The sequence below is a fragment of the Meriones unguiculatus genome, chromosome 11 (assembly GCF_030254825.1).
Source record: "Meriones unguiculatus strain TT.TT164.6M chromosome 11, Bangor_MerUng_6.1, whole genome shotgun sequence".
Taxonomy (NCBI): Eukaryota; Metazoa; Chordata; class Mammalia; order Rodentia; family Muridae; genus Meriones; species Meriones unguiculatus.
Window position 1 is genome coordinate 94,492,101 of NC_083359.1, and position 24,385 is coordinate 94,516,485.

The 24,385-nt window shown below is 40.6% G+C and overlaps 1 protein-coding gene across 1 annotated transcript in view; it reads left to right on the forward strand.

The window, feature by feature from the left end:
- Fmn2 (formin 2) overlaps positions 1-24,385 on the forward strand; it is a 312,755-nt gene that overhangs the window by 16,627 nt on the left and 271,743 nt on the right. The window contains exon 2 of the mRNA XM_060364725.1: positions 13,849-14,015. Coding sequence (XP_060220708.1) covers positions 13,849-14,015 — 167 coding nt within the window. The remainder of the gene's footprint in view (positions 1-13,848; positions 14,016-24,385) is intronic.

Genomic DNA, 24,385 nt, shown 5'->3' on the forward strand with positions numbered 1-24,385 from the left:
ATAGGGTGTTCATTCCCTTGGAACGGTTGTGAGCTACCATGTGGGTTCTGGAAACTGAGCCTGGATCCGCTGCAAGAGCTACAAGTGCGGTGAAGCTCTGAGATCTCTCCTGCACACTATTTTCTTCCTCAAAATCTGTCCACTCGGCTCATTTGTCCATTTTAGGTGGGATCATTAGTTCTTTTAATGTTTGTTTTTGAGTTCTTCATTTATTTTGGATATTGGTCTCTTGTCAGATGAATAGCTATCAGGATTTCTCTTATCATGCCCCAGCTTCCTACTCTCTCTGCCTCTCCAGTGCTGGGATGAGAAGTGTGTGCCACTGAGCTGTGATTTTGACCTAGGTTCTGAAGGCACCATCTTAGGCCTTCATGTGCATTTAACAGGTACTTTTCTGACTGAACCATCTCCCGTCCCCACCTTACAGTCTAAGATCTTCAGTCTATTTGCATTGGTTGTTCTATAGGACAAAATGGATATCTGGTTCCATTATTCTACATGGGATATCCACTTTTTCCATTGCCATTTGTTAAAGGGGCTGTCTTTTCTCAAGACAAACTTCTGAACAGTTTGTTGAGAATCAGGTAGCCGTGGCTATGTGTGAGTCTAGAAGTTAGATCAAAATGGAGTCTGCTGCTTGTTTTGTGGCCTGGTCAAACACTGTGGCTTTGTGAATATTTTCTAATAAGAATCATAGAATCTTTTTATTTTATTCTATGTATTCCTAAACCAAGTCTCATCCTATTGAAACTGTCCTATTTAGAAGACTCGGCGTAGATTCAGTTTTTGTAATTATTAATCTTGAGATACAGAAGCATGTTTAGTTGGCAAATATATCTTCTCTTTATGCTTCTTTTAAATTTCTGTGTTTAATTTCTTCTTTGTGCTATTTCCTTCTCACGTAAGAAACTCCCTCTTCCTCCAGGCTTGCAAAACTTCTCATCTCCTAATTTTATCATCCTGCCCTTTAACTTCTTTGATCTAGAGTCCTCCTGAATGGGTCAGGTGTAATGGGTAGATTCTCTATTTCTCTTCTCCACATGGAAAGCCAGATTTTCTAAATTCACTTGTTAGATAGTCTATTACTTGATCTTTGACACCCCTTTTTATATCATCACATATCTTCGTAATCTATATATCTGTTTCTGAGGTTTCTATTATTTGCTTTCGTGTGTTTCCTTTTTTAAGTTAGTACCATACGGCGTGTATAAATGTGCAAAATGTCTGATTACTGATCCTAGAGGAGAATCCACTTTTTTTCAGTGTTGACCATCTGTCCATATGTAGGCTCTATGCATTCTTCCATGTAAAACTGAACAGGAGCTTTCAGTTCTTATTTTTAAAATTATGCTTATTTAGTGTGTGTGTGCATGTATGTGTACGTGTGTGTGTGATCAAGAGTCAGCCTCGTAAACATAGTTATTTTCACTATATCAATTCGGCCAATCCATGAGCATAGAAAGTTTTTCCATCTTTTATTGTGTTCTTCAAGATACTGTAGTTTTCATTGTCATCTTTATTCCTGGATGTTTTATTTTTGAAGCTTGTGTGTATTTTTTTTTCCTTCTTGGTTCCTCCTGATTCAGAAAGTTTGTTATACAGAAAAGCATCTGATTTTTCTATGTTGATTTTATAGTCTGTTTCTCTGATGAAGTATTTAGTGGACACAAGAGTGTTTTTGTTGGAGTCTTTACAGTATAGGCTCAGGTCATTTGCAAATAAGTGTAATTTACTTCTACCTTTTTTATTTGTATCACACTTCCTTTTTCTTTCCTTATTGCTCTGGCTAGCACATCAAGTACTACATTAGTGAAACAGAAAGAGCCTGGGCACACTTACAGCTTTTATCCCTCCCCCCCCTTTAGTCTAATGCTGGCTGTTGGTGCAGAGGTGCGTTTCTTTCCGTTTTCATTTCTTCGGAGCTTTCCTTTCAGGAACTTTATCAGAAGGCCTTTCTGCATTTACTGAGATGATCACCTTTTTTTGTCCCTCAGTCTATTGATGTGCTTTATTAATTTTACTTACTGTGTTTAATTGTGCTTTCACTCCTGAAATGAACCAACCTGGTGGTAGTATAAGATCATCCTGAGTGAGGTAATTAGAAGCAAAGTCACGCATGGTATATACTCATTTATAGGTGGATGTTACCCATCTAATATAGGGTAAACATACTAAAATCTATAGTCCTAGAGAAGCAAAAGAGCAAGGAGGCCCCTAGGGAAGATACTTAATCCTCATTCAGAGGGACAAACAGGATGGACATTGGAAGCAGGAGAAGACAGGGAGCAGGACAGCAGCCTACCACAGATGGCCTCTGAAAGATTCTATCAAGCAGGTTATCGAAGCAGATGCTGAGACTCATAGCCAAACTTTGGGCAGAGCGCAGGGAGTCCTATGGAAGAGAAATAGAAGGACCCAGAGGAGACAGGAGCCACATAAGGAGACCAACAGAGAAAAAAAAAATTGGCCCAGGGGTGCCTGCAGAGACTGAGGAATCATCCAAGGAACATGCATAGAAGGACCTAGAATTCCTGCTCAAATGAAGCCCAAGGCAGCTCAGTCTCCATGTGGGTTCCCTAGTAGGGGGAGCAAGGGCAGTCCCTGACATGAACTCTATTGCCTGCTCTTTGATCAACTCCCCCTGGTGACGTGGCCTTACTAGGCCACAGAGAAAGAGGATCCAGACAGTGCTGATGAGACCTGATAGGCTAGGGTCAGAAAGGAGGGGAAGAGGACCTCCTCTATCAATGGACTAGGGGAGGGACCTAGTTGGGAAGAGGGAGGAAGGGTGGGACCGGGAGGAGATGAGGGAGGGTGCTATAGCTGGGATACAAAGTGAATAAATTTTAAATAATAATGGTGATGATAATAATGATAAAATAAAAATAAGAGGCTATTTGGGGCTGTCTATTAAGTTCCTGGTCACAGAGTAAGACTCTGTCTGAAATGAAGTGCACTGTTCCAGCTCCATGTATTTGTGGTACTTCTTTTCATAAAAAGCTATTTTTATTATTTTTGTTTATTGTGGTTGTGGATGTGAATATGCACATGTGTGCAAGTGCACATAGAGGCCAGACAGAGGTGTTGGAGTCCCCAGAGCTGGAGTTACAGGTAGTTGTGAGCCATCCACTATGGCTGCTGATGTCCACTTGTCCTCAAGTTCTGTGGAAGACCAGGAAGTGCTCTTAACCACTGAGCCATCCTCCAGACCCTCCTATCTGTGGATCTTCAGATAGATGTTCTGATAATCCATGCTTTCCTTTCAGTTTGCTTCTAGAAAGCAGCAGGTTCTAGTAGTTATTCCATTGCTTCTCTAATCTGCCATCTTACCCTGGAAGCCTTCTCACTCATTCCCCTCCTCCATCCCTTTTTGAGCCTAGACCACATTTCTGCCTATATACAGAAGGGATTCCTCTGTTGCAATGGTTCTCAACCTTCTTAATGTTTCTATTCTTCAATACAACTCTTCATGTTGTGGTGACCCCAACCATAAAATTATTTTGTTGCTGCTTTAATAACATCATGTTACTGTTATGAATGACAAAGAAAGTACCTCTTATTCAGGATATCTGATACAGGACCCAAAAAAGGCATAAACCCAAAGTTTGAAAACCACTGCTCTATTGTCATGTGTTCTGTCAAAACAACAGCAACCAACATTCAACACATAAGGGAAGGCTAAATTGCCATGGTGATACCCACCAGCAATCCTAGTACTCAGAAGGCTGAGGAAGAGGGACCATGAGTTCATGTATTCCTTAGGCTGTAAACTAGTTTAACAAGGAAAGAAATGGAAAGAGGCAAGCATTGACTACATTACAAAGGCTAGTGGAAGCTATGTAAACAAGAAACCTCTATTGTCAGCATGGAGCAGGTGGGGAGTTGGGGGAGGAGGATAAATGAGCAAAGACTTTCTGACCTGTGGGCTCGCCTGCATCTTGTCTGTAAGACTGTGGCTCTTGTGGACCTCAGTGTGTTAAGACAGACAGTATGCTTTCTTCCTGACTGATCTCTGGGGCCTGCATAGTCCTTAAGGTACAGTAGGTTCCTAAGCATTTGACCATTTCTGATTTTCAACTTCTCCCCCTCCTCAGTTCCACTAAAGGTATTCAATAATGCAACCTTTCTTTTTTTGCAACTGGTTTGAAACAAGCTGCTTTAAAATCTGTTCCTCTTTGGGCTTGGGTCACTTGAACAAGGTTCTGAGCCCCTGTAGGGTGCAGACCACGTTTCCTTTTTTTTGTATTGTAGTGCTGAACTTTTGTCAGAAGTTTTCCGCAGGGTTGTTGGCTGACGCAGAAGCAGAAGGTCCCTGGAATAAGAATGAGGGTAACAAAGTTGATATCCAGCTTTGGCACTGCCCCTGCCCAGTCTTGTGACACTGGATTCTGGAACATTCTCAGTGCTTAGCTAGCTCTTTGAGACTGTGATGATAATGCCTTCTCTGCAGGGACACAGGGATCTGGCTCCGTGGCTAAGTATCCTGTTTAGCATGCCCAGAGTTTAGCTTGTCTAAAGCCCAGGGTTAACCCCCAATGCCAATTTTTAGAAAATCCTTGTTCTGCCTGTTTCACAAGATATTGACAGATGTGGAATGGCTTCTAGCCCCCGTAGGTCTGTCCACAGAAGGATTTTCTAAGGTTGTGATGCCTGGCTGTACTAACACAAGTATTCAGGGGTCAAAGACTGGAGATTGTTTGTGTGCATGCATTAAAGACCAGGGTGAGCAAATATGATATCTTTTCTGAAGGGTGTGTGTGTGTGTGGGTGTGTGGGCTTTCTCTACATTTTACATTGTTGCTGGTCACAGCCCCAATAGAGCTCACGTGCTGACATGAGGGATTTTGATTTCTTCCGTACACAGGAGAATTACTACTTTCAGTTTGATGATAAAGACTTCTTTCGACTTTTACCCTACCAGCTGCTGCTGTGTTTATCTAGCTCCTTGAGCTTTGTTTATTGAGGTAAGAGGAATATCTGCAGCTAGGGCTTGAATGTAAAGCTAGTTCTGTCTGCATAAAGCTGTGTTAGTGGAAGTGTGAAGCTGTATGTGGAGAGGGAAGGAGAAAAGATGGGAGAGGGGAGAGAGAGTCACTGGGGAGCATTAATGGATAGTCAATCCTTGGGCCATCAACAAATAAATTGTTTTGAACAGTGTTTAATAAATATAATAAAATAACTAATGTAAACTTTTTTAAATAAAAAAAAATAACCCGAAATTAGGAATTATAACAAGCAGGTCTCATGAGCTTTTTCTTTTTTTTTTTTTTTTTTTTTGTCTTAGTTTTATTTTTTGTTTGTTTGTTTGTTTTGTTTTGTCTTATTTTTTTAAGGCAGTTTTTTTCTATGTAGTGCAGGCTTCCTGGCACTGGCCAGTTGATTTGTTTTTGGTACTCTGTACCGGGCAAGTACAGAACAGCTCAGCTGCTATGTAATAGAATAAAGATGTGAAGAGATGATCACATTCAAATATACAGGATGACTGTGTTTGTTAGCATAATTTACGTGTTTTTATTTAGTAAGGGAAAAAAAATACATGAACCAGGAATCCTGTGAAATCAATGTCCGTGTGTTTGTGGTTGGGGCATACAAGTGAACCCTGATGGAAGACTGGCTTCTAGTCTCAGTCAGCCAGTTTGTACAGCTAAGAAGTAGGATTGAACTGAGATGGCATCAGGTCAGTCTGTTCTCCACCTTTATTTATTATGTAGTCCAGGCTGGCCTACATTCACTGCACATCCAAGGCTGGCCTTGAATTCACAACCTTCAGCTTCAGCCTCCCAAGTACTGGGATTGTAGCTGTGTAGCATCATTCCTTGCTCTCTAAGGAATTCTGAAGGCGGGCCACCGTGTCCTGATGGAATCCTTAGTCCTCCATTTCCAGAACAGACACAGAAGTTTGTGCCTCTGCCCATGTCCGTTGACTTGACAGATTGCTTGCTGTAGACAGAAAAGAGAGCTCAATGTATTCCAGCTGAGACTAGCTGGAAAAGACAAAAGCTCCCCATCTCTCACCACGATGGCTTTACTCTTTAATAAACTGGGCTCTCTCTTGCAAAATCAGGGCTCTACAACTGTTTAATTTTACTATTTTAAAAATACGTTTTATATCATCAAGCAATATTTTTTGTGGTGCTTGGAATTCAACCTGAATCTCGACGAATGTTAAGTAGCTCTGTAACACTGAGTTGACTTCCCTTGCCCTTCTGTGAAATCTCTTCCCATATAATCCAGCTGGCCTGGAGCTCACTGTATAGACCAGGCTAGCTACAAACTTGAGATACTCTTGTTGCAGTTTTCCTATGCAAATTTGCCCTCCGCCTTGAGCAAGTCTAATCAAATCCCAGGAGCCTATTTCTCAGCTTCGTATGTCATCTATATTATCAGAACCACAGTGTTCAGCCCCCTCCCCCAACTCTGTTACTGCCTTTTATTACAATAATATAAGATAGCTCCCAGGATTATCATTTTAGCACCAGCTACTTCATTCCAGATCTCAAAAAGGAATTCTAGGCTACACCTCATTCTTCTGTTTTCCGGGGATCATCAATCTTGAAACAACTAACTGTGTCCTGCAGATGTTAAAAACAAACACTGGGAATGTAATAAGCACATGTGGACTCTACTCCTTATTCCCTTGGTAATATGTTATCACACCTATTTATTGATATTATACTGAGGATTATAATTAATACAAAAATAATTTTGAGTATTTAAGGGGTGTGCGGGTGTTATCTATAAACACAGTACATCAGGCATTCTTGGACTTTGATGTCTGTGGACCATGGCAGGGGCTCTGGCACTAGTCCTCCATGGATTCTGAAGGACAGCTAGCTATAGTTTATAATGGAATGACTTGAATGTAAATAAACTTGACTACCTTGAGTCTATTATCCAAGCTAATCACTTTTCAGGACTCTGTGTTACCTAAAATGGGCAGTAAGCCGCATCCTAACATGATTTGATATCTGAGCAGTTATTTTCTGTTTCTAAGGGTATGGGGTCAGCATGTGTTCATGACTTGAGGAATTTGTGATTCAAAATCTCCAACATCAGAAAGCCACCATGGATAGTAGCATTCTCATTGCTATTACAGACATGAACAGTCTCTGGGTATGGAGTAGACAGCTTGCCTGCCTAATTTTGCATGTCAAAATAAAATTTTATACAGAAAAAGACAGAATAAATGCTTCGTTATTTTTATTAGTTAATTCTCTGATATCATTGTGAATTTGGATCCTAGCATTGTCTAATAATGAGTTTTATTTTTATCAATCCTTTTAATATAGTCAGTGTGATTTAAATATACTGAACTCAGTTATTTTTATTTCTGCAATAGAGTGATACTTAATGGTTATATAACTTCCTATCATCATGAATAAGGGCATCTTAAAAATGATTAAAAATTGCCAGGCCTGGTGGCATCTGCCTGTAATTCCAGCTCTTAAGAGGCTGACCCAGAATTCTAGTCACAAGTTTGATGCCAGCTTAATCTCCATACTAAGTTTCAGGCTAGTGAAGGCATCATCAGTGAAAAACTGCTTCAGGAAAATGCAAATTGGGCCCATAAAATGGCTTAGTGGGTTAAGGTATCTGCTATCATCTAGACTGAGTTTGATCCCAGGTGGTGGCAGTTGAGAACTGACTGTCCACATGCATTGTGGCAATGCACATACACACACAGGCACACACACGCATGCACACACACACACACACACACACACACACACACACACAGACAAACAAATGGACTTATATGATAAAATACCAATTAAAACAAACCCAAACAAATGTGTTTTGCTGTCGGACACTTTAGATTTGCCTCGTTCCTTAGGCACCACTAATCCATACACTATTGTGGGAGGGTTTATGCTAGATGTTTCACATACATTTTCTCGTCTAATCTTCTTACTAACCCTGTGATACAGCACACTTAAGTTTGACTCCGTGATTGCTAAATTGACCCCTTTAAAGTTCCCTGTCCATAGTATGGATGCCACTTCTGGGTTTTAGGCTATTTTAGGTTCAGGAATACCAGAGCAGGAGAACCAGTGAGGGCACTGAGTGACATGCTGGTTCCTTGGGTTCTCATCATCTTCCCAGCTCTCCCCTCCTATGCCGTTCCCGTCAGGGTTTCCAATAGCCATCCTTCCTTTCTGTCTGGTTATAGTAATGCTTATGTGTATGTGACTAGTGTGGCAGTCGCCGCCGTAATTATTTTCATAAAGAGGTCTATGCGTACATTCATGGAATTATAAGAAGGAGAGCCCTTAGCAATTGTCAAGACATGTTTGGGAATCCAGAAAAGGAAAATTGAGGGAAAGTGGCCAGCAAAGTAGAGAAAATAAAAAGGACACCAGTGAAGATGAAAGTCAAGTGTCTTAAAGGGCAAGTGGAAGAAACAATGTCATTGGTTGTATTGTATTTTGAATGTGACATGTATGCTATCCTTTCATGTGTTGAAACCAGCTGATTGTGCTATTTGGTGTGATGAGGGAAACCTTACTAGGTGAGGTCTATCTGGAGATGGCCTGGTGGGAATGTCTTGTCCCCAGACCTCTCCTTCTGCTTTCTGTCCACTGTCAGGTGAGTGGCCTCACCTTATGGTTCATCTCCTATGATCTCTTGATGCATCTTAAGTCTGGAATCACCCACAGACTATGGACTATACCAGGGAACTAAAACTAATAATTCTCTCATTTATGTTGTTTCCTATAGGTTCTTCCTTGACACGACAGTGGAAAATTTGACTCAAAGGCATTACATTGCTCACCATTTTCTGTTTCTCAGTATAGATGGAAGTCAAATTAGAATGTGCCAAGCCAGGAATAAAGGGATACAGCCAATGAGATCTCTGTAGCTCCAGGCTAGTAGTTCTTTTTAAGGAAGTTTTCCACCTTCAAGAAATATATGGACAGTAACAGTGTTGTAGGTTCAATTACCTATTGAGATATTTATTTATTGGTTGGTTCATTATGGTATCAAGCCTAGACTCTTATACATACTTAGCCATCTACCAGTGAGCTACACCCCCAGCCTGGACTCTCTCTGGGAAGTGGGAGTTAAAAGATGTAGTGCTTGTTGAATGGTGGGGCTGAAGAAGGAATGTCGAGAGATTAATGGACACTAGAAAGGACTCAGAACAGCAGGAGACCTAGTGGCATGAGCTTCCAAAAAAGCTTCTGCTTTTGAAGGGTATTAATCATATGAAAATGTTTGTGGGGCCTGAGAACAGCATTGCCTACCAACTTTCTTGTAGGAATTGCAATAAGATGCCTCCTTGTGGGAGGACGTCATTGACAAAGACACACAGGGGCTCACTGAGAAAGACCTCCCAACCCCACCAGCAACTGGACATTGCTCCCAATGCATTTTTAATTGAAATGAAAGATTTCTCTTTATACAACTGAGGTTTATCTGTACCTAGAATTAATACCTAGGAAACTGCACCTCAAGTCTCAAGTGGTTAATTATCAGAGCATACCCATTGTGCACAGAATACAAAGTGGTTGAAAACAGCTCTAACAGGACTGTGGTTCCATTGTATGACTCAGACACTGTGCAGCAACAATAACAACAGAAAGCCAAGGAACAGGACTTATTGTGTGATTGAATGTAGCAGAGTAAATGAGTATGTGTACAAAAGTTACTAATTATCGGAGTGCAAGAGAGGACACTAAAAACCTCTGAGCTCAAGTTCTATGGTGGGAAAGTAGCTCTATGGCCTTTATCTAGAGTTTCCAAGTTGTGATACATAGTCATGAAAAGTCATGAAAAATTCAGGTCAAAGAGAACAAGAGGTAGATTACTCTAGGGCAGTTATGAGTGACTATGCTCTAACAGATTCTAGTTGCCCCAAATGCCATGTTTCCACATGTTAATAGTTGTATGAAGTTTTTACAGGATAAAACAAAGAAAGCCCTATATCATGGCACTTTAAATATATATTGCTATTACTGGGGGTTGTAGCACATACTTTAATGCTACCACTCATGAGACAAAAGCAGGTGGATCTGTGTGAGTTTCAGCCCAGCATGGTCAACATAACAAGTTCCAGGCCATGCCATACAGTGAGACCCTCTCATCAGAAAAGAAGAGAAAAGAAGAAGTAAAGAAAACAAACTAACAACAAAGTATATTCATTACGTTCTTAGCCTTTGGGCTGTTGATAATCAAGGGGATACAAGGTCAAACACCAAGGGCACTACAATCAGTCAGTCAGCCTTGTGGAATCTCTAAATACAGTGTACCTTTGGGCTGGAAAGTTCAGTTTGCAGGCCATTTAAACCCTGTCTGTAATGATTCAGTGCTGTGGGTGAGGGGCTGCCCCATGCCGGGAGCAGTAGCCAGGTCACTATCACTAGATGCCAGTAGCACAAGCACCCCATTGCCAGTTGTAACAGCTAAAGAAATGTCTCTAAACAAATATCCTATGGCCATAAGTTGAGAACCATGCCCAGAGAATTCCTCTGTCTGTACTAACAATGGTTATTTTGGCTATTCCTTGAGGACCTCCCGCAGCTCCCACATTAAACTTTATCTTTAGATATATTAATATTCTAATTAATGTGTATGCTCTGTGCTAGTTGATGACACCATATGTATTGTTTAACCACAGAACTTTAGAAAGAAGTGAGTATTGGGGAGGTCACCAAGTGCTATAAATTCTAAAGAAAGACTGTTCAGCAGTCAATGTCTCTACTATTAAGGCAAGGCTTCTCTGAGAATGCCAAGCAATAAAGAGGGGGTGTCTTAAAGGATTACTGGAGGGCAGAAGGGAAAAAGAAAGTAGGTGTGTGTGTGTGTGTGTGTGTGTGTGTGCCTGCCCACAATTCCCTTGTTTATTCTGGCTAGAATATGAATAAATATGCATTATTGAATAGCATTGTCATCTTGTAGACATTCTTCAAATAGTTATCTCTTTATCCATGAAGTTATCAAGTTTTCAGACTGTGTTGCTCTAAGAAATGGTATGACTTTAGTGAAGGAGTAGGTACTTAAAAAAAGACTTCACAATCACTTAAGTAAAATGGTTAGTTATATAAAAGAGTTATGGAGGGATCTACAGTGGTGTGGAAGGGGTTCACAGAAGGTTTTTCAGGATGCTCAATCTTGATTTAAAGCTGAAAGATGAATTCATGAGAGGGAGAGATAATAGCTCTCCAGAACTGAGGATAGTTGTGATTTGGAAGGGACCCTGAAGATTTTACTGTTTCTTCTGCTTTAGTTTGTGGATATAGAAAAATGTTACATGGATTTTTGAGTTCCTGAGGATTGCGTATTAGTAGTTTGTATCAGATTTCGACCTTAAATGGGGTCCGTTTTTATTTCTCAGAATTGTCGAACCTATAATAAGACCAAGTACCCATTTAGGCAGCAAGGGAGACTTTTACTTTTGGCCAAGATTAGAAATGGGAGATAAAGCTGCAAATTAGCTTCTTGACCCTTGGGAGGGAGAGGTTTTTAGCTAAGTCGAGAAAGAAGTGAGGGGAGCCATAGGCAAATAAACAGGGATATTCGTGACTTTCAAGGGTCTTGTTTGAGGTTTCCAAGACTTTAAAGTGTCAACTCTTTTCCCTCCTTTTATAACATTTCTGATCGCTCATTGCATGGCAGTTGTCAACTGTCATGGCATTAAAGGGTGTGTTATTTAGCACACAGATGGGAGTATGAAAAGTTTGAGGTGCTCTGGCACCTAGGCTGTGACCAGTTTCTAGTCCATCTGAAGAGAATCTTCTGGTTGGCCTGCAGCCTTTCCTTAATAATATATTAGATTAGCTTAGGACAGAAATTCAGTCAGTTCATCAAGAACGGGCACTCTCAGTGGTCATCAGTACTCTAGGTGGTCACTAAAAATCGATTAAAGACTGGGCTCTTGACTTTCATGTCTATCTTTAGAATCAAACAGTAACTAATGGAGTAGCGGTTCCCAAGGTGTCCATCAGTCTGTTCTTCCAAGATGATTCTAAACCACAAGGAAGGTTGAGACATGGAAAAGGAAGACCCAGTTTCCTGAGGTTTGTTGCTCATGTCTTAATATGTTATAGATATTGGCCAGAGTCTAGAGGACACTCATGGAGACTTTCACAAATTTGTATTTTGGAAAAAGGTACAGGGCCAAGGACACATGGAAAGTGATAGAAATAGATGTGTTTTATTAGAGAAGGTACTTAAGAGAATGAGAGTGGGCAAGAGAGCTAGAGAGATTCTGGGTTCAAAGGCTCTGGACCATGAAAGTATTTATTCTTTATAGCTAACTTACATAGAACCCAGCTTCTCCAGGATCTGGAAATGGTAGAGCTTTTTTCTATTCATGCTGTTCAGGTATATGAAACCTATGGTCATTGGTTTCTAGTCTTTCTCTGCTATTGGCTCCCTCAATTGTTAATCCTTTAATTAATAATAACAATGTTTTTTGTTTTTGTTGAGAATTTCATACATGCACACAAAATATTTTGAGTGTGGGGCACGGTCAATCTACCAGGGACTACATTCCTAGAAAACTGAGCTTAGTCCCCTTAGCAGCCATAAACTGACAGCAACTTCTGGGGCATGGCGGGGGGGGGGAGATTGTGTCCTCCTATGCTATCCACGCTTGGTGTTATACAGCAACCATAGCTGCTGTGAGTTCTTGAGTACAGCTGTCCATTACTGTCATTCCTAGATGACACTGATTCACCCTGGCCCTCCAGACCTCTGACTCTTACAGTCTTTCTTCTTTTCTGGCGTTCCCTGAGCCTGGCAGGGAGGTTATATAATATAGATGTCTAACTTATTTCTGAGCAGTCTACAGAAATTTTCTTTCTATAGCTTGCCTTTTGCTTGTCTTGATGCCTCTGGAACCTCCCTTTCCTCTGTCTCCTCCCTCTTAATGGTATTTCCCTTCTCTGGAGAAATAATAAAATTTATTATTATTTAATAATATTAACTTAATATAATATAATAAATATATAATATAATAAATATATACATATAACATGTGTTATATTTATATATTATAATAATATACATATATTATTTAATAATAAATTTTATTATTTAACAGCCCTCATAGAGCTGTTGTGTTGTTTTTTTTTTTAAGTTCTTTAGAGTTATTTTATTTGTATGGGTGTTTTGTCTGCATGTATGTTTGTGTATCACATGCGTGCAGTGTCTGCAGAGGCTAGAAGAGGATCCCCTGGTACTAGAGCCATAGATGGACATGAGCCACCATTGGATTCTGGGAACAGAACCAGGGTTCTCTGTAAAAGCAGCAAGTTCTCTTAACTGCTGAGCCATCTTTCCAGACCCCACACATAGCTGTTTCTATGGAGCAACTGAAAACATTTCTATCTTTTTCCTCTTCAGGATGACTTTTATTTTCTGGCCAACTTTCTTGCTGTTTTTACGGGTTGACCCCTTTGTCTGTGCCTGACTCTCTTGCCTTTCCTTAGTGCGGGGTCCGAGACAGTGAATATCACAGTCTCTGACATTTCTGGGCCCAAATGGTGGCAGTTTGTGTTACTCACTGCTTCTTCCAAAAATCCTCTGGAGAATAATCAAAAAAAGACTTGCTTAATTAAATCCCAAAGGGGTAGAGGTTCCTTTCAGATGGAGAATGTCTAGTCAGTAGCAGAGACCATTCTCTTTTGAAGCAAGATGTGTTTGGGAGTCTGGGGAAGCACACCCTACTGCCCTTTTCTAGGAGGCATCTGGCCTCATACTGCAGTTTCGTACACTGGGCTCCTTTCTGCACACAAGTAGCCTTGGAGACTGTTGCTCACTAGTGATGTTTACTGTGCCCTCCCTGGAGAGTTCGGAGCCAGGTGATCTGCCAACCCCCCTCTAATGACTGTGTCTCACACGCAGGGCGAACTCTGTTGGAGAAGCTGTTCAGCCAGCAGGAGAACGGGCCTCCAGAAGAAGCAGAAAAATTTTGCTCAAGGATCATTGCCATGGGCCTTCTACTTCCTTTTAGTGACTGCTTCAGGGAACCGTGTAATCAGAACGCTGGGTCGAGTTCAGCTCCATTCGATGTAAGTAGGAGAAGCCACTTCTGGATGTGGGGTGGACTGCAGTTGGAGTAGCAGCTGTGATGTGTGTCTGCTCAATCACCCTAGAATTTAAAAACAACATGTGACGCAAGCCTTCTCCCCCTGGGCTGCTTGAGGGCCCAGATTGTCTGTTTCTACACTTTTCTTTAGACTAGAGCATTAAGTGGCAAACCCCCCCCCTTAAAAAATAATAAACAAAATAAAAAGCCTCTTACTTTCCTAGCCTGCTCTAAGGGTGATTAGGATTGCTCAGAATTTTTCTTTCTGGTCGAGACTGAACATGCACAGGCAAGTGTTTCTCACTAAACTGTTCCCCACACATCAGTATTTCTGTGCTGGTCGCAGGCATTCCTTCAGAAGCAGTACCAAAGGGCAAAATACTATTCCCAGTGGGTCACGGGTTTCCATGGGCACTAGAATGCTATGTGAGCAATTTTCACAACTCATTTGTGCACCAAACATAGACAAGAAGCAGCAGCAGCATCTGCCTTTAACCAGGCCCCCACTCAGCAAGCGTTAATAGTGTGGAATTCAAAAGGCATGTTCGTAATGCATCATGAACATCAGCATCTTCAAGCAGAGTAGTGTCTTTCTCAGGTATGTGGTGTGTGTTTCTGTATGTGTGTGTGTGTGTGGCATGGTTCTCAGAAGGATAATTATCATATGTGCATCTTTCATGAGAAGTTGGGAAGTCTGGGTGGATCTCTTGTGTAGAGCCTAGGAATTGAGTGTTTTTGGTCACTGGATTCTGATCACATGACTAAATACAGTTTTCCAGTACTGGCAAATGTACCTCAAAAGACAGTGAGTGTGAACAGATGTTGAAGTCTAAAGCTGGCTCTAGAATCAGTTATGGTGGCTCGTGCTATAATCCCAGCACCTGGGAGGCCGATATAGGAGGATCAAGACTTTCAGGTCAGCCTGAGCTACACAGTGAGGCTTTCTTTGTCCCCAGAACCAAAGAGTATGGAAGTTGATTGTAAATAAGAAATTCTCTACAAAGAAAACTTGCTGCTTTCTTCTTCCTCCTGTTTATTAATCCTAACTGACAGTCTTAGCCATTTCCCTTTAGTATGAGCAGAAGAAATCTCATAAAATATTGTGAGATCTCAGTTCTAACCTGTGAGAAAATTTTCTAGATGATGCCATGACTTATGAAACTTCTTTTAGATTTATTTGTTATGAAAGTTATTAATAACATATCAGCCAATAACTGCTAGGTAGATCTTTTTCTCCTGTGGAAAGAATTAGATAATTTTCAGACATTTCTTTTCTTCTCACTGGGAGATGTGTGAGTCCAGAGATGGAACCTGGGGATTATGGTGTGGTGTGGTACAGAGATACATTCTGGTTTCTATCAATATGGAATTCAGAGATATGGTAAACATAATTCAGGTAGAAGGAAACACTAGGATGCCTGTATTGCATGCTATTATCTAATTATAGCAGCCATTGGCATCTTTATCAGAGCAGTTGTGACTACTTGCAATGTACCCTCAAAATCTAGCCAGTGGATACTCCCAAAAGATGGGAGTCATGATGGGGTCATGTACTCTCACCTGAGAGTCTAGCCATTCTTCTGAGTTGTAGGTAACTCTCCAAGATTCACATGGTCTTGTGAATCTTGGGGAGATGCTAGAATACATGGAGTGTGCAAGGTTGGCTGAAGAGGCGGGGAACCCCATCTCTGCAGTTATAGGGAGGTTGTCATCTGGGCTGGAATGAGAGTTTTCAGTGATGTAGCTGTTTGGGAAGTCATCCACTCTAATGTAGAACCCCTCCCCCTTGCTCTGTAAATAAGCATGCTAAGGCCATTGGTTTGACATGTGGGATTTCCATATAATTTTATTTTGCTATGTCATTGTTGCCCTAGCTGGGATGAACAGATGTGCAAGTGTGAATCTGCTCATTTTGTCCCAGGAGAAGTTTACATAACAGTTTGTCACTTTTTTTTTAATAAAATGTATTATCAAATTAACTCTATTTTCCTCATGAAAGCTCAGAACTAAAATGTCCTTTCACTCAGTAAACATGAAACTGGTGTAAACTGAAAAGAACAGGATAATTCTAGTTTCACTTTTTAAAGTTGTTATTATTAATTTGCTATTGTGATGCTGGGGAGAAACTCAGGTCCCCAGCTCTGCCCATGAGCCACATTCTTTGCCTTTCTCGTTCTCTTTTTAAGTTAACCTGCTTATTTCTCCTGTGTTGGAGAGACTAGAAATGCTTCTTCAGCCATGCTGTCTTGGAAGGTAGCTAAGTGTCACATGAAAAAAAAAAAAACATGAAAAACAAAACAAAACAAAAATAAAACCCCACAAAATAGGGATTTCATTCCCTATTTGAAGTCATTGTCTCTCATTCCCATCTTGAAGTCATTGTTTTCCTCCTTGCCATATTCCTTGGCTGTGTTCTGCCTCTCTAGTGCCCACACCCACTGAACACAAAACAAAGAAGAAATTAAAGGTACCCTCATGGGAAACATTGCTCCATATTCTAAAATAGCAGGCCAGAAACAGCACCAGGGCTTACTGAATACAGAGTTAAGGATTTTTTTTTTTTCTCAGACTACAAAGGAAGCAAACATACCTCAGTCTTTCAAAAGACTGAGGTATTAGTGGGAGATGGGAAAGAATGTGCTCATCTCTGGGGAAGCATGTTTCTTATAATTAGTCTCTCTGCTGATTTCCAGAAAAGAGATGTTATGAGCATTTCCAACCAGCATTTCTCCTAGGAACAACAGCTCTTTACAAGAAGGAACCCAGTAGGATTGGGCTTGTAGCTGGTATTCTATCTGTCCCCTGATTTTGTAACAGCATTCTACCTGTCTTTGTCTATACATGTCATTAAAAATATCTATATTTTTTGAAATGGGGAATCTTACTGATGCAATTTATGAACTGACCTACTTCAGCTAAATATTTCGGATGTTAGCCTCTTGTTATCCTGCATCTTTTTATGGCTTACCATTTTGATTCCTCATGCTGTAGAAAATATAAAAGATCACATTCTCCCCCTCACATTACTTGGTAAAGGTTTTATGAACTTTAAAAGACACACTTAATTTTGAAGGTCCATGTTAATTCTTTTACAAATGCTAAGGAAATTTATCCTACACACTAGGTGTCAATCAAATTCACTGTGAAATAATTCAAGTAAAAAGGAAGACCTTATTAAAACAACAATCAAAAAGAGAGTGCTATGGGTATCAGTCAATGGTCTGTATGGTGTTTTGAGTCAGGATTATCCACATACGTTCATATATTGAATACTTGGTCCTCAGTCAGTGGGACTGTTTGGGAATGATTACGAGGTATGGGTCATTGGGGGTGGGCTTTGAGGTTTAAAAAAACCCACCCATTTCCAGCTTGTTCTCTCTCTCTGTGCCTCCCTCTCACTCGCTCTTGTTCTCTCTCTGTGCCTCACAGTTATTTTCTTGACATGTAAGTCCTTAGCCACTTCTCCAGCACCATGCTTACTGGCCCGCCACCACACTCCCTGCCATGATGGTCATGGACTCACCCTCTGAAACTATAAACAAGACCCCAACTAAATGCTTTCTTTTATAATTTGCCTTGCACATAATGCCATCATAGCAATAAAAAATTAACTAAGACAATCCATAATTCCAGCATTTCAGAGGCTAAGCCAAGGCCACGGTCGGCTATATAGTAAGGCCATCTCTTTAGAATAAATAAGTCAAATTATGAGGGAAAGAAAACAAATGTGCAAGTCAGGAAGAGTTAGCCTTTGGGAGGGAAGGATTGTACACTCAGGAATGACAAAAACAAGGGTGGCAGAGACAAAGATACTACCTGGGTTCCTACTCTGGTCTACTTATGTGAGTGATCTGGACAAGTGTGCTTGGTCCTGAATTGCCAGTTTTATTTGCATGAAGATACTCAGCCATGCCAATTCCTGATTGGTTGACATTTTACAAATGTCTATAGGGCTTCGTTCATTGGTAAGGTCCTGGAAACAATATAAAACAGTTTAGGGAATTGGAGGCTTTTTATTGGAGAATAATTGTGATTGGGAAGTTTTATATCAATTTACTGAATAAATTTTCTCTGTTTCCATTTTTCTTCTAGTAAGGATAGAACTTAGGGTTATGCAACATACATGCTAGGCAACATCCCTGCCACCAAGCCCCGTCCTCAACTCTTGTTTTTTGTGTGATTTGTGTATCAGTTGATTTGGATATCACTTTTACTTGGGGATCTTCTTAGTGAAGAGCTTACTGTTGAGAGCTGAATCCCTAGCACCATTGGGAGGGAAGCAAGAAAACCACTGAGTTAAGGACAACAGAAAAGCAATGAAGATAGAGAAGTACACTCTTATTGGTAGCTAGCCAATATACTACCAATGACATGGGACAGAATAAAGCAAACAAGCATACAGAAGGAGCCTCTAGCCACACTTAGGTTGCATCCTGTGGATGAGGTATGCTCTACCTCCAGAAATTACTGACTCAGCAATGAGATCAATACCAGAAAACCAGTCTCCCTGATTTTAAATCCTACTTGACATTAAAGTCCTAGTTGTAGAGAAGATAGTTGGCTGCAGAGATTGGTCCAACAGTGACTGAGTTCAAAGAGGCTTCACAGTGATGAGTTCAGCTTCTAGCGAACAACAGCTGGAGTCATGAGCAACTGTCTTTCACTGCTGTGTGCCCACTTTCTACCACCTCAACTTCTTGGCATCCCTTGCTTAGGGATTCCTCTTCAGCTGTCACAACTCTACATTGACACCACTTTTCTGAGTTCTTATCTCTTCTGGTTAACAGTCTTCTAGGATTGCTCAAATTTAAGCAACAGGTTCTCTCTCAAAGTGTTGTTTAGCCATGGCCCCATGAAACATGGAGGATGAGGACATGGATCATCTCTTGAATGCTGACTTTTCACTGATCCAATAAATCTTCAAACTGGATTTCAGGCTTTCAAGAATTCTGGTCTTATCCTTTGGCAGGACTATCAGCTTCTCAATGGGCCACCTAGATTTTCTTTTGATTGGGCATCTATGTCTTCTCGCCCTGACAGGGAGCCTTGGCTGCAGTGACTTGCTGGAACCATGTGGTGCCCACTCCTTTTCACTGCATCTGTCTTTTCCTTCAATGCATGGTTTAGTTGCCCCACCAGCTCCTGTATGATTTCCAACATCCTTCTAATCTTTTTGTCTTTCAGTTGGAGTCAAATTCTTGTTATGACACTGCTTATTCACCACATCACTTAGTGGCAAGTTTTTATCTTTAATTTGGCCTGGTAGGTGAAGTTTTACTTTTTTTTAAAGGATTTTGTTTTTAATTATGCGTGTATCTGTCTTTGCGTGGGTATGTGCACTTGAGTGCAGGTACTCTTGACACCCAGAAGAGGATGTCAGATCTCCTGGAGCTGGAGTTATAGGCAGCTGCCCAGTGTGGGTTCTGGGAACTGGACTTTGGTCCTCTGCACAAGCAATACTGTTATAACTATAGAGATATCTCTCCATCGCCAGTTCTATTTTTTCTCTATGGATACTATTCAGAATTACATGCTATCCCTGTAGTCACCAGGCTTGTGCTTTTTCTATCCAGACACTACACAGAATTACATGCCACTTGTGTACCAATGTCTCCAACTGTCCTATAATATTAGATATATTGTTCACCCTGTAATGTCTAAATGCAAATCAGATTTTTTTTGTACAGGTATTTCCCTGAGTTGTATGACAATGTTAACTCGACAGGTCTCCCTAGAGAAGGGAAGAGCAGACTTTAGACTTAGATTTCAATCCCATTTCTTCCATGCAGGAAGATATTATGTTTATCTAGGATCACATTAAAATTTTTCAGTGATAATAATATCTTGTTGGAAAATTGTCTAAATTGCGAAATAAGCTTAAGTTAGAAAGCATTTAACAGTAATTGGCATATGCTAATTTTTTAATTTTTTAATATTTTGTTAATTACAGTTTGTTCACTTTGTATCCCAGCTGTAGCCCCGTCCTCGTTCCCTCTCAATCCCACCTTCCCTCTCCTCCCTTGTCCCTCCCCATGTTCACTAATAGAGGAGATCCTCCTTCCCTTCCATCTGACCATAGCCTATAGAGTCTCATCAGGACAGGCTGCAATGTCTTCCTCTGTGGCCTGGTAAGGCTGCTTCCCCTTCAGCAGGAGGTAATCAAAGAGCCACCCACTGAGTTCATGTCAGAGACAGTCCCTGTTCCCCTACTAGGGTACCCACTTGGATACTGAGCTGCCGTGGGCTACATCTGTGCAGGGGATCTAGGTCATCTCCTTGTATGGTCCCTGGTTGGAGAAGCATTCTCAGAAAATACCCCTGGGCCCAGATTTCTTGGTTCTGTTGCTCTCCTTGTGGGTCTCCTGTCCCCTTCAGGTATTTCTATCTCTCCCTTCTTTCATAAGATTCTCTGCATCTGCCTAAAGTTTGGCTATAAGTCTCAGCATCTACTTTAATACCCTGTTGGGTAGAGTCTTTCAGAGGCCCTCCATGGTAGGCTCTGTCCTTTTCCCTGTTTTCTCCTTGTCCATCCTGTTTGCTTTTCTGAATGATGATTGATCATCTTACTCAGGGTCCTCCTTCTTCCTTAGCTTCTTTAGGTATGCAGATTTTCGTATGTTTATCCTATATTATATGTCTAACATCCACTTATGAGTGAGTGTATACCATGTATGTCTTTCACTTCTAGGATACCTCACTCAGGATGATCTTTTCTAGATCCCACCATTTGCCTGCAAATTTCATGATTTCCTTGTTTTTAATAGCTGAGGAGTAGTCCATTGTGTAAATGTACCGCAATTTCTTTATCCATTCTTCAGTTGAAGGACATCTGGGTTGTTTCCATATTCTGGCTATTATGTATGAAGCTGCTATGAACATGGTTGAACAAATGTCCTTGTTGTGTACTTGAGCATATTTTGGATAATTGCCTTGGAATAGTATAGCTAGGTCTTGAGGTAGCACTATTCCCAATTGTCTGAGAAAGCGCCATATTGCTTTCCAAAGTGGCTGTACAATTTTACATTTCCACCAGCAATGGAGGAGGGTTCTCCTTTCTCCACATCCTCTCCGGTATATGTTGTCACTTGAGTTTTTTATCTTAGTCATTCTGATGGGTGTAAGGTGAAATCTTAGTTTCCTTTTGATTTGCATTTCTCTGATGACTAAGAATGTTGCTCATTTCTTTAAGTGTTTCTTTGCCATTTGAGATTCCTCTATTGAGAATTCTCTGTTTAGCTCTGTACCCCATTTTTTTTATTAATTACAGTTTATTCACTTTGTATCTCCCCTGCAGCTCCCCCCTCCCTTCCCAATCCCACCTTCTTCCCTTTCCCCACCTGTGCCCCTCCCCCAGTCCACTGATAAGAGAGGTACTCCTCCCCTTCCCTCTGATTCTAGTCTATCAGGTCTCATCAGGAATGGCTGTATTGTCTTCCTCTGTGGCCTGGTAAGGCTGCTCTCCACTCAGGGGGAGGTGATCAAAGAGCAGGCCAATCAATTCCTGTCAGAGACAGTCCCTGTCCCCATTACTATGGAACCCACTTGAATCCTGAACTGCCATGGGCTACATCTGTGCAAGGGTTCCAGGCCATTTCCATGAGTGGTCCTTGGATGGAAAATCAGTCTCAGAAAAGACCCCTGTGCCTAAAATTTTTGGATCTGTTGCTCTCCTTGTGGAGCTCCTGTCGTCTCCAGGTCTTACTATCTCCCATTTCTTTCATAAGATTCCCTGCACTCTGCCCAAAGTTTGGCTGTGAGTCTCAGCATCTGCCTTGATACCTTGTAGGGTCGAGCCTTTCAGATGCCCCCTATGGTAGGCTCCTGTCCTGTTCCCTGTTTTCTCCCTCCTCTGATGTCCATCCTCTTTGCCTTTCTGAATGGGGATTGAGCATCTTAGCCAGAGTCCTCCTTCTTGATTAGCTTCCTTAGGTGTACAGATTTTAATATGTTTATCCTATATTATATGTCCAATATCCACTTATGAGTCAGTATATACCCTGTGTGTCTTTCTGCTTCTGGGATACCTCACATTGGATTACTTGAGTTGTTGCTTTTTAACTTCTTGAGTTCTTTATATATTCTAGATATTAGCCTTCTGTCAGATATAGGGCTGGTGAAGATCCTTTCCCAGTCTGTAGGCTGTTGTTTTGTTCTGATGACAATCTCCTTTGCTTTTCAGTTTCATGAGGTACCATTTATTGATTATTTATCTTAGAGCTTGTGCTGTTGGTGTTCTGTTCAGGAAGTTGTCTCCTATACCAATGAGTTCCAGGCTCTTCCCCACTTTTTCTTCTAACAGATTTAATGTGTCTGGTTTTATGTTGAGGTCTTTCATACACTTGGACTTTAGTTTTGTGCAGGGTGATAAATCTGGATCTTTTTGCATTTTTCTACATGTAGATATCCAGTTAGACCAGCACCATTTGTTGAAGATGCTGTCTTTTTTCCATTGTATGGTTTGGGCCTCTTTGTCAAAAATCAGTATCTGTATGTGTGTGGTTTCATTTCTGTGTCTTCTATTCGATTCCATTCATCCACATTATGTCATTACCATGCAGTTTTTATTACTATTCCTCTCTAGTACAGCTTGAGATCAGGGATGGAGATACCTCCACACAATCTCTTGTTGTACAGTAGTCCGATAGCAATTCTGGGATTTTTGTTTTTCCATATGAAGTTGAGAATTGTTCTTTCAAGGTCTGTGAAGAGTTGTGTTGGTATTTTGATGGGAATTTCATTGAATCTGTAGATTGCTTTTGGTAGGATACCCGTTTTCACCATGTTAATCCTACATATTCATGAACACTGGCGAGCTTTCCACATTCTGATATCTTTTTCAATTTTTTTCTTCAGAGACCTGAAGTTTTTTTCAAACAGGTCTTTCACTTGCTTGGTTAAGGTCATACCAAGGTACTTTATGATATTAGTGGCTGGTCTGAAGGTATAGTTTCCCTAGTTTCTTTGTCATCCCTTTTGTCTTTTGTATACAAGAGGGCTACTATTTTTTTTATTTGACTTAATTTTGTATAGACCCACTTTGCTGAAGGTGTTTATCAGCTGAAGGAGTTCTCTGGTCGATTTTTTGGGGTCACTCATGTATATTATCATATCATCTGGTGCATAATAATTTTAATTATTGTCTTTTAAATTCTTATTATTGAATCTTGTTTAGCCATTCCACAGGTATGACTTGGTTTATGCAGAACAGGGATGTAAGGAAGGCCATGGTGACTGAGGATAGGAACTGAGGAATCTACTCAGTGAGTTGTTTTGAATGAGGAAGCATTTTTTATGTATAGTAATCATGAAAACACTTGGAGAGATAGAATGCACAATGGAATATGGACTTGAGCATTCTGTGGTGTGAGAATCAGCTTTGTCTGGATCTATGTTCTTCGTTGCTTCCTTTTCTTATTCATTTGCTATTATCAATTTTACCACTGGAATCACCACATTCTTCTTATAGGCATCACTCTCCCATGTCTTTGTAGAAAGAATGGAATGGAAGAGGAAAGACTAGGAATAGGTACAGGGGAGTGACTACAAGCTGTAAAGGTGAACTCATCAAGCTCACCAGCTGTAGTGTTCATGACCTTTCCATCATCACTCCATTTCCCTGTTGTTTTTCTGTTGAAATGTTACACTCACGTATGACTGGCTTATTTAGCTTTCTTTTATGTATGTGTGAATGTTGGGGATGCTTTACAGAGGATGTAGCATGGAGGAGTGAAAGGTTCACTTTTAAAATAAAGCTTCACCACAGAATAAAGATAGTTATTTTATCTGGTATTTCTAACACCAAGAAAGGAGCCCCAAGTGACTGATGATAGGTTTGCCACATAACCTTACTCCTTTTTTTTTTTTTTTTTTCCACAGATCTCTGTTGTGTGCAAAGTTAGATTTTCTTAGATGAGTAAGACTAATAAGGGAGTGGGAAAGGATTGCCAATGGGAAGGAGCAGCCAGGAAACCTACTGTTTTCTTCAGGAGCCATGTTTCCATAAAGCTGCCTTTTTAGTTATAAAATACACTTATTTCTTAAGGAATAATATGTGGATATATATGTGTGTATTGTATGTGTGTGTGTTTCAACTTGACTTCAATCTTGAAGCACACATACTTTGGTTTTAGAGAAACTGCCCTGAATAAGTAACTTTTTATGTTCACAAGATATATTGTGAGCTATCAAATTCTCTCTCATGCTTAGTAATCAAATCAGAGAGAGAGACCTTTATTATATGGTTTATTACACAAATGCACAGAAAGAGACAGAGAGAGCAACAGAAAAACAGACAGAAAGACAGAGAGCCTTTTAGCCTAGACTAGCCTGGAGTTCACTCTATAACCCAGGTTG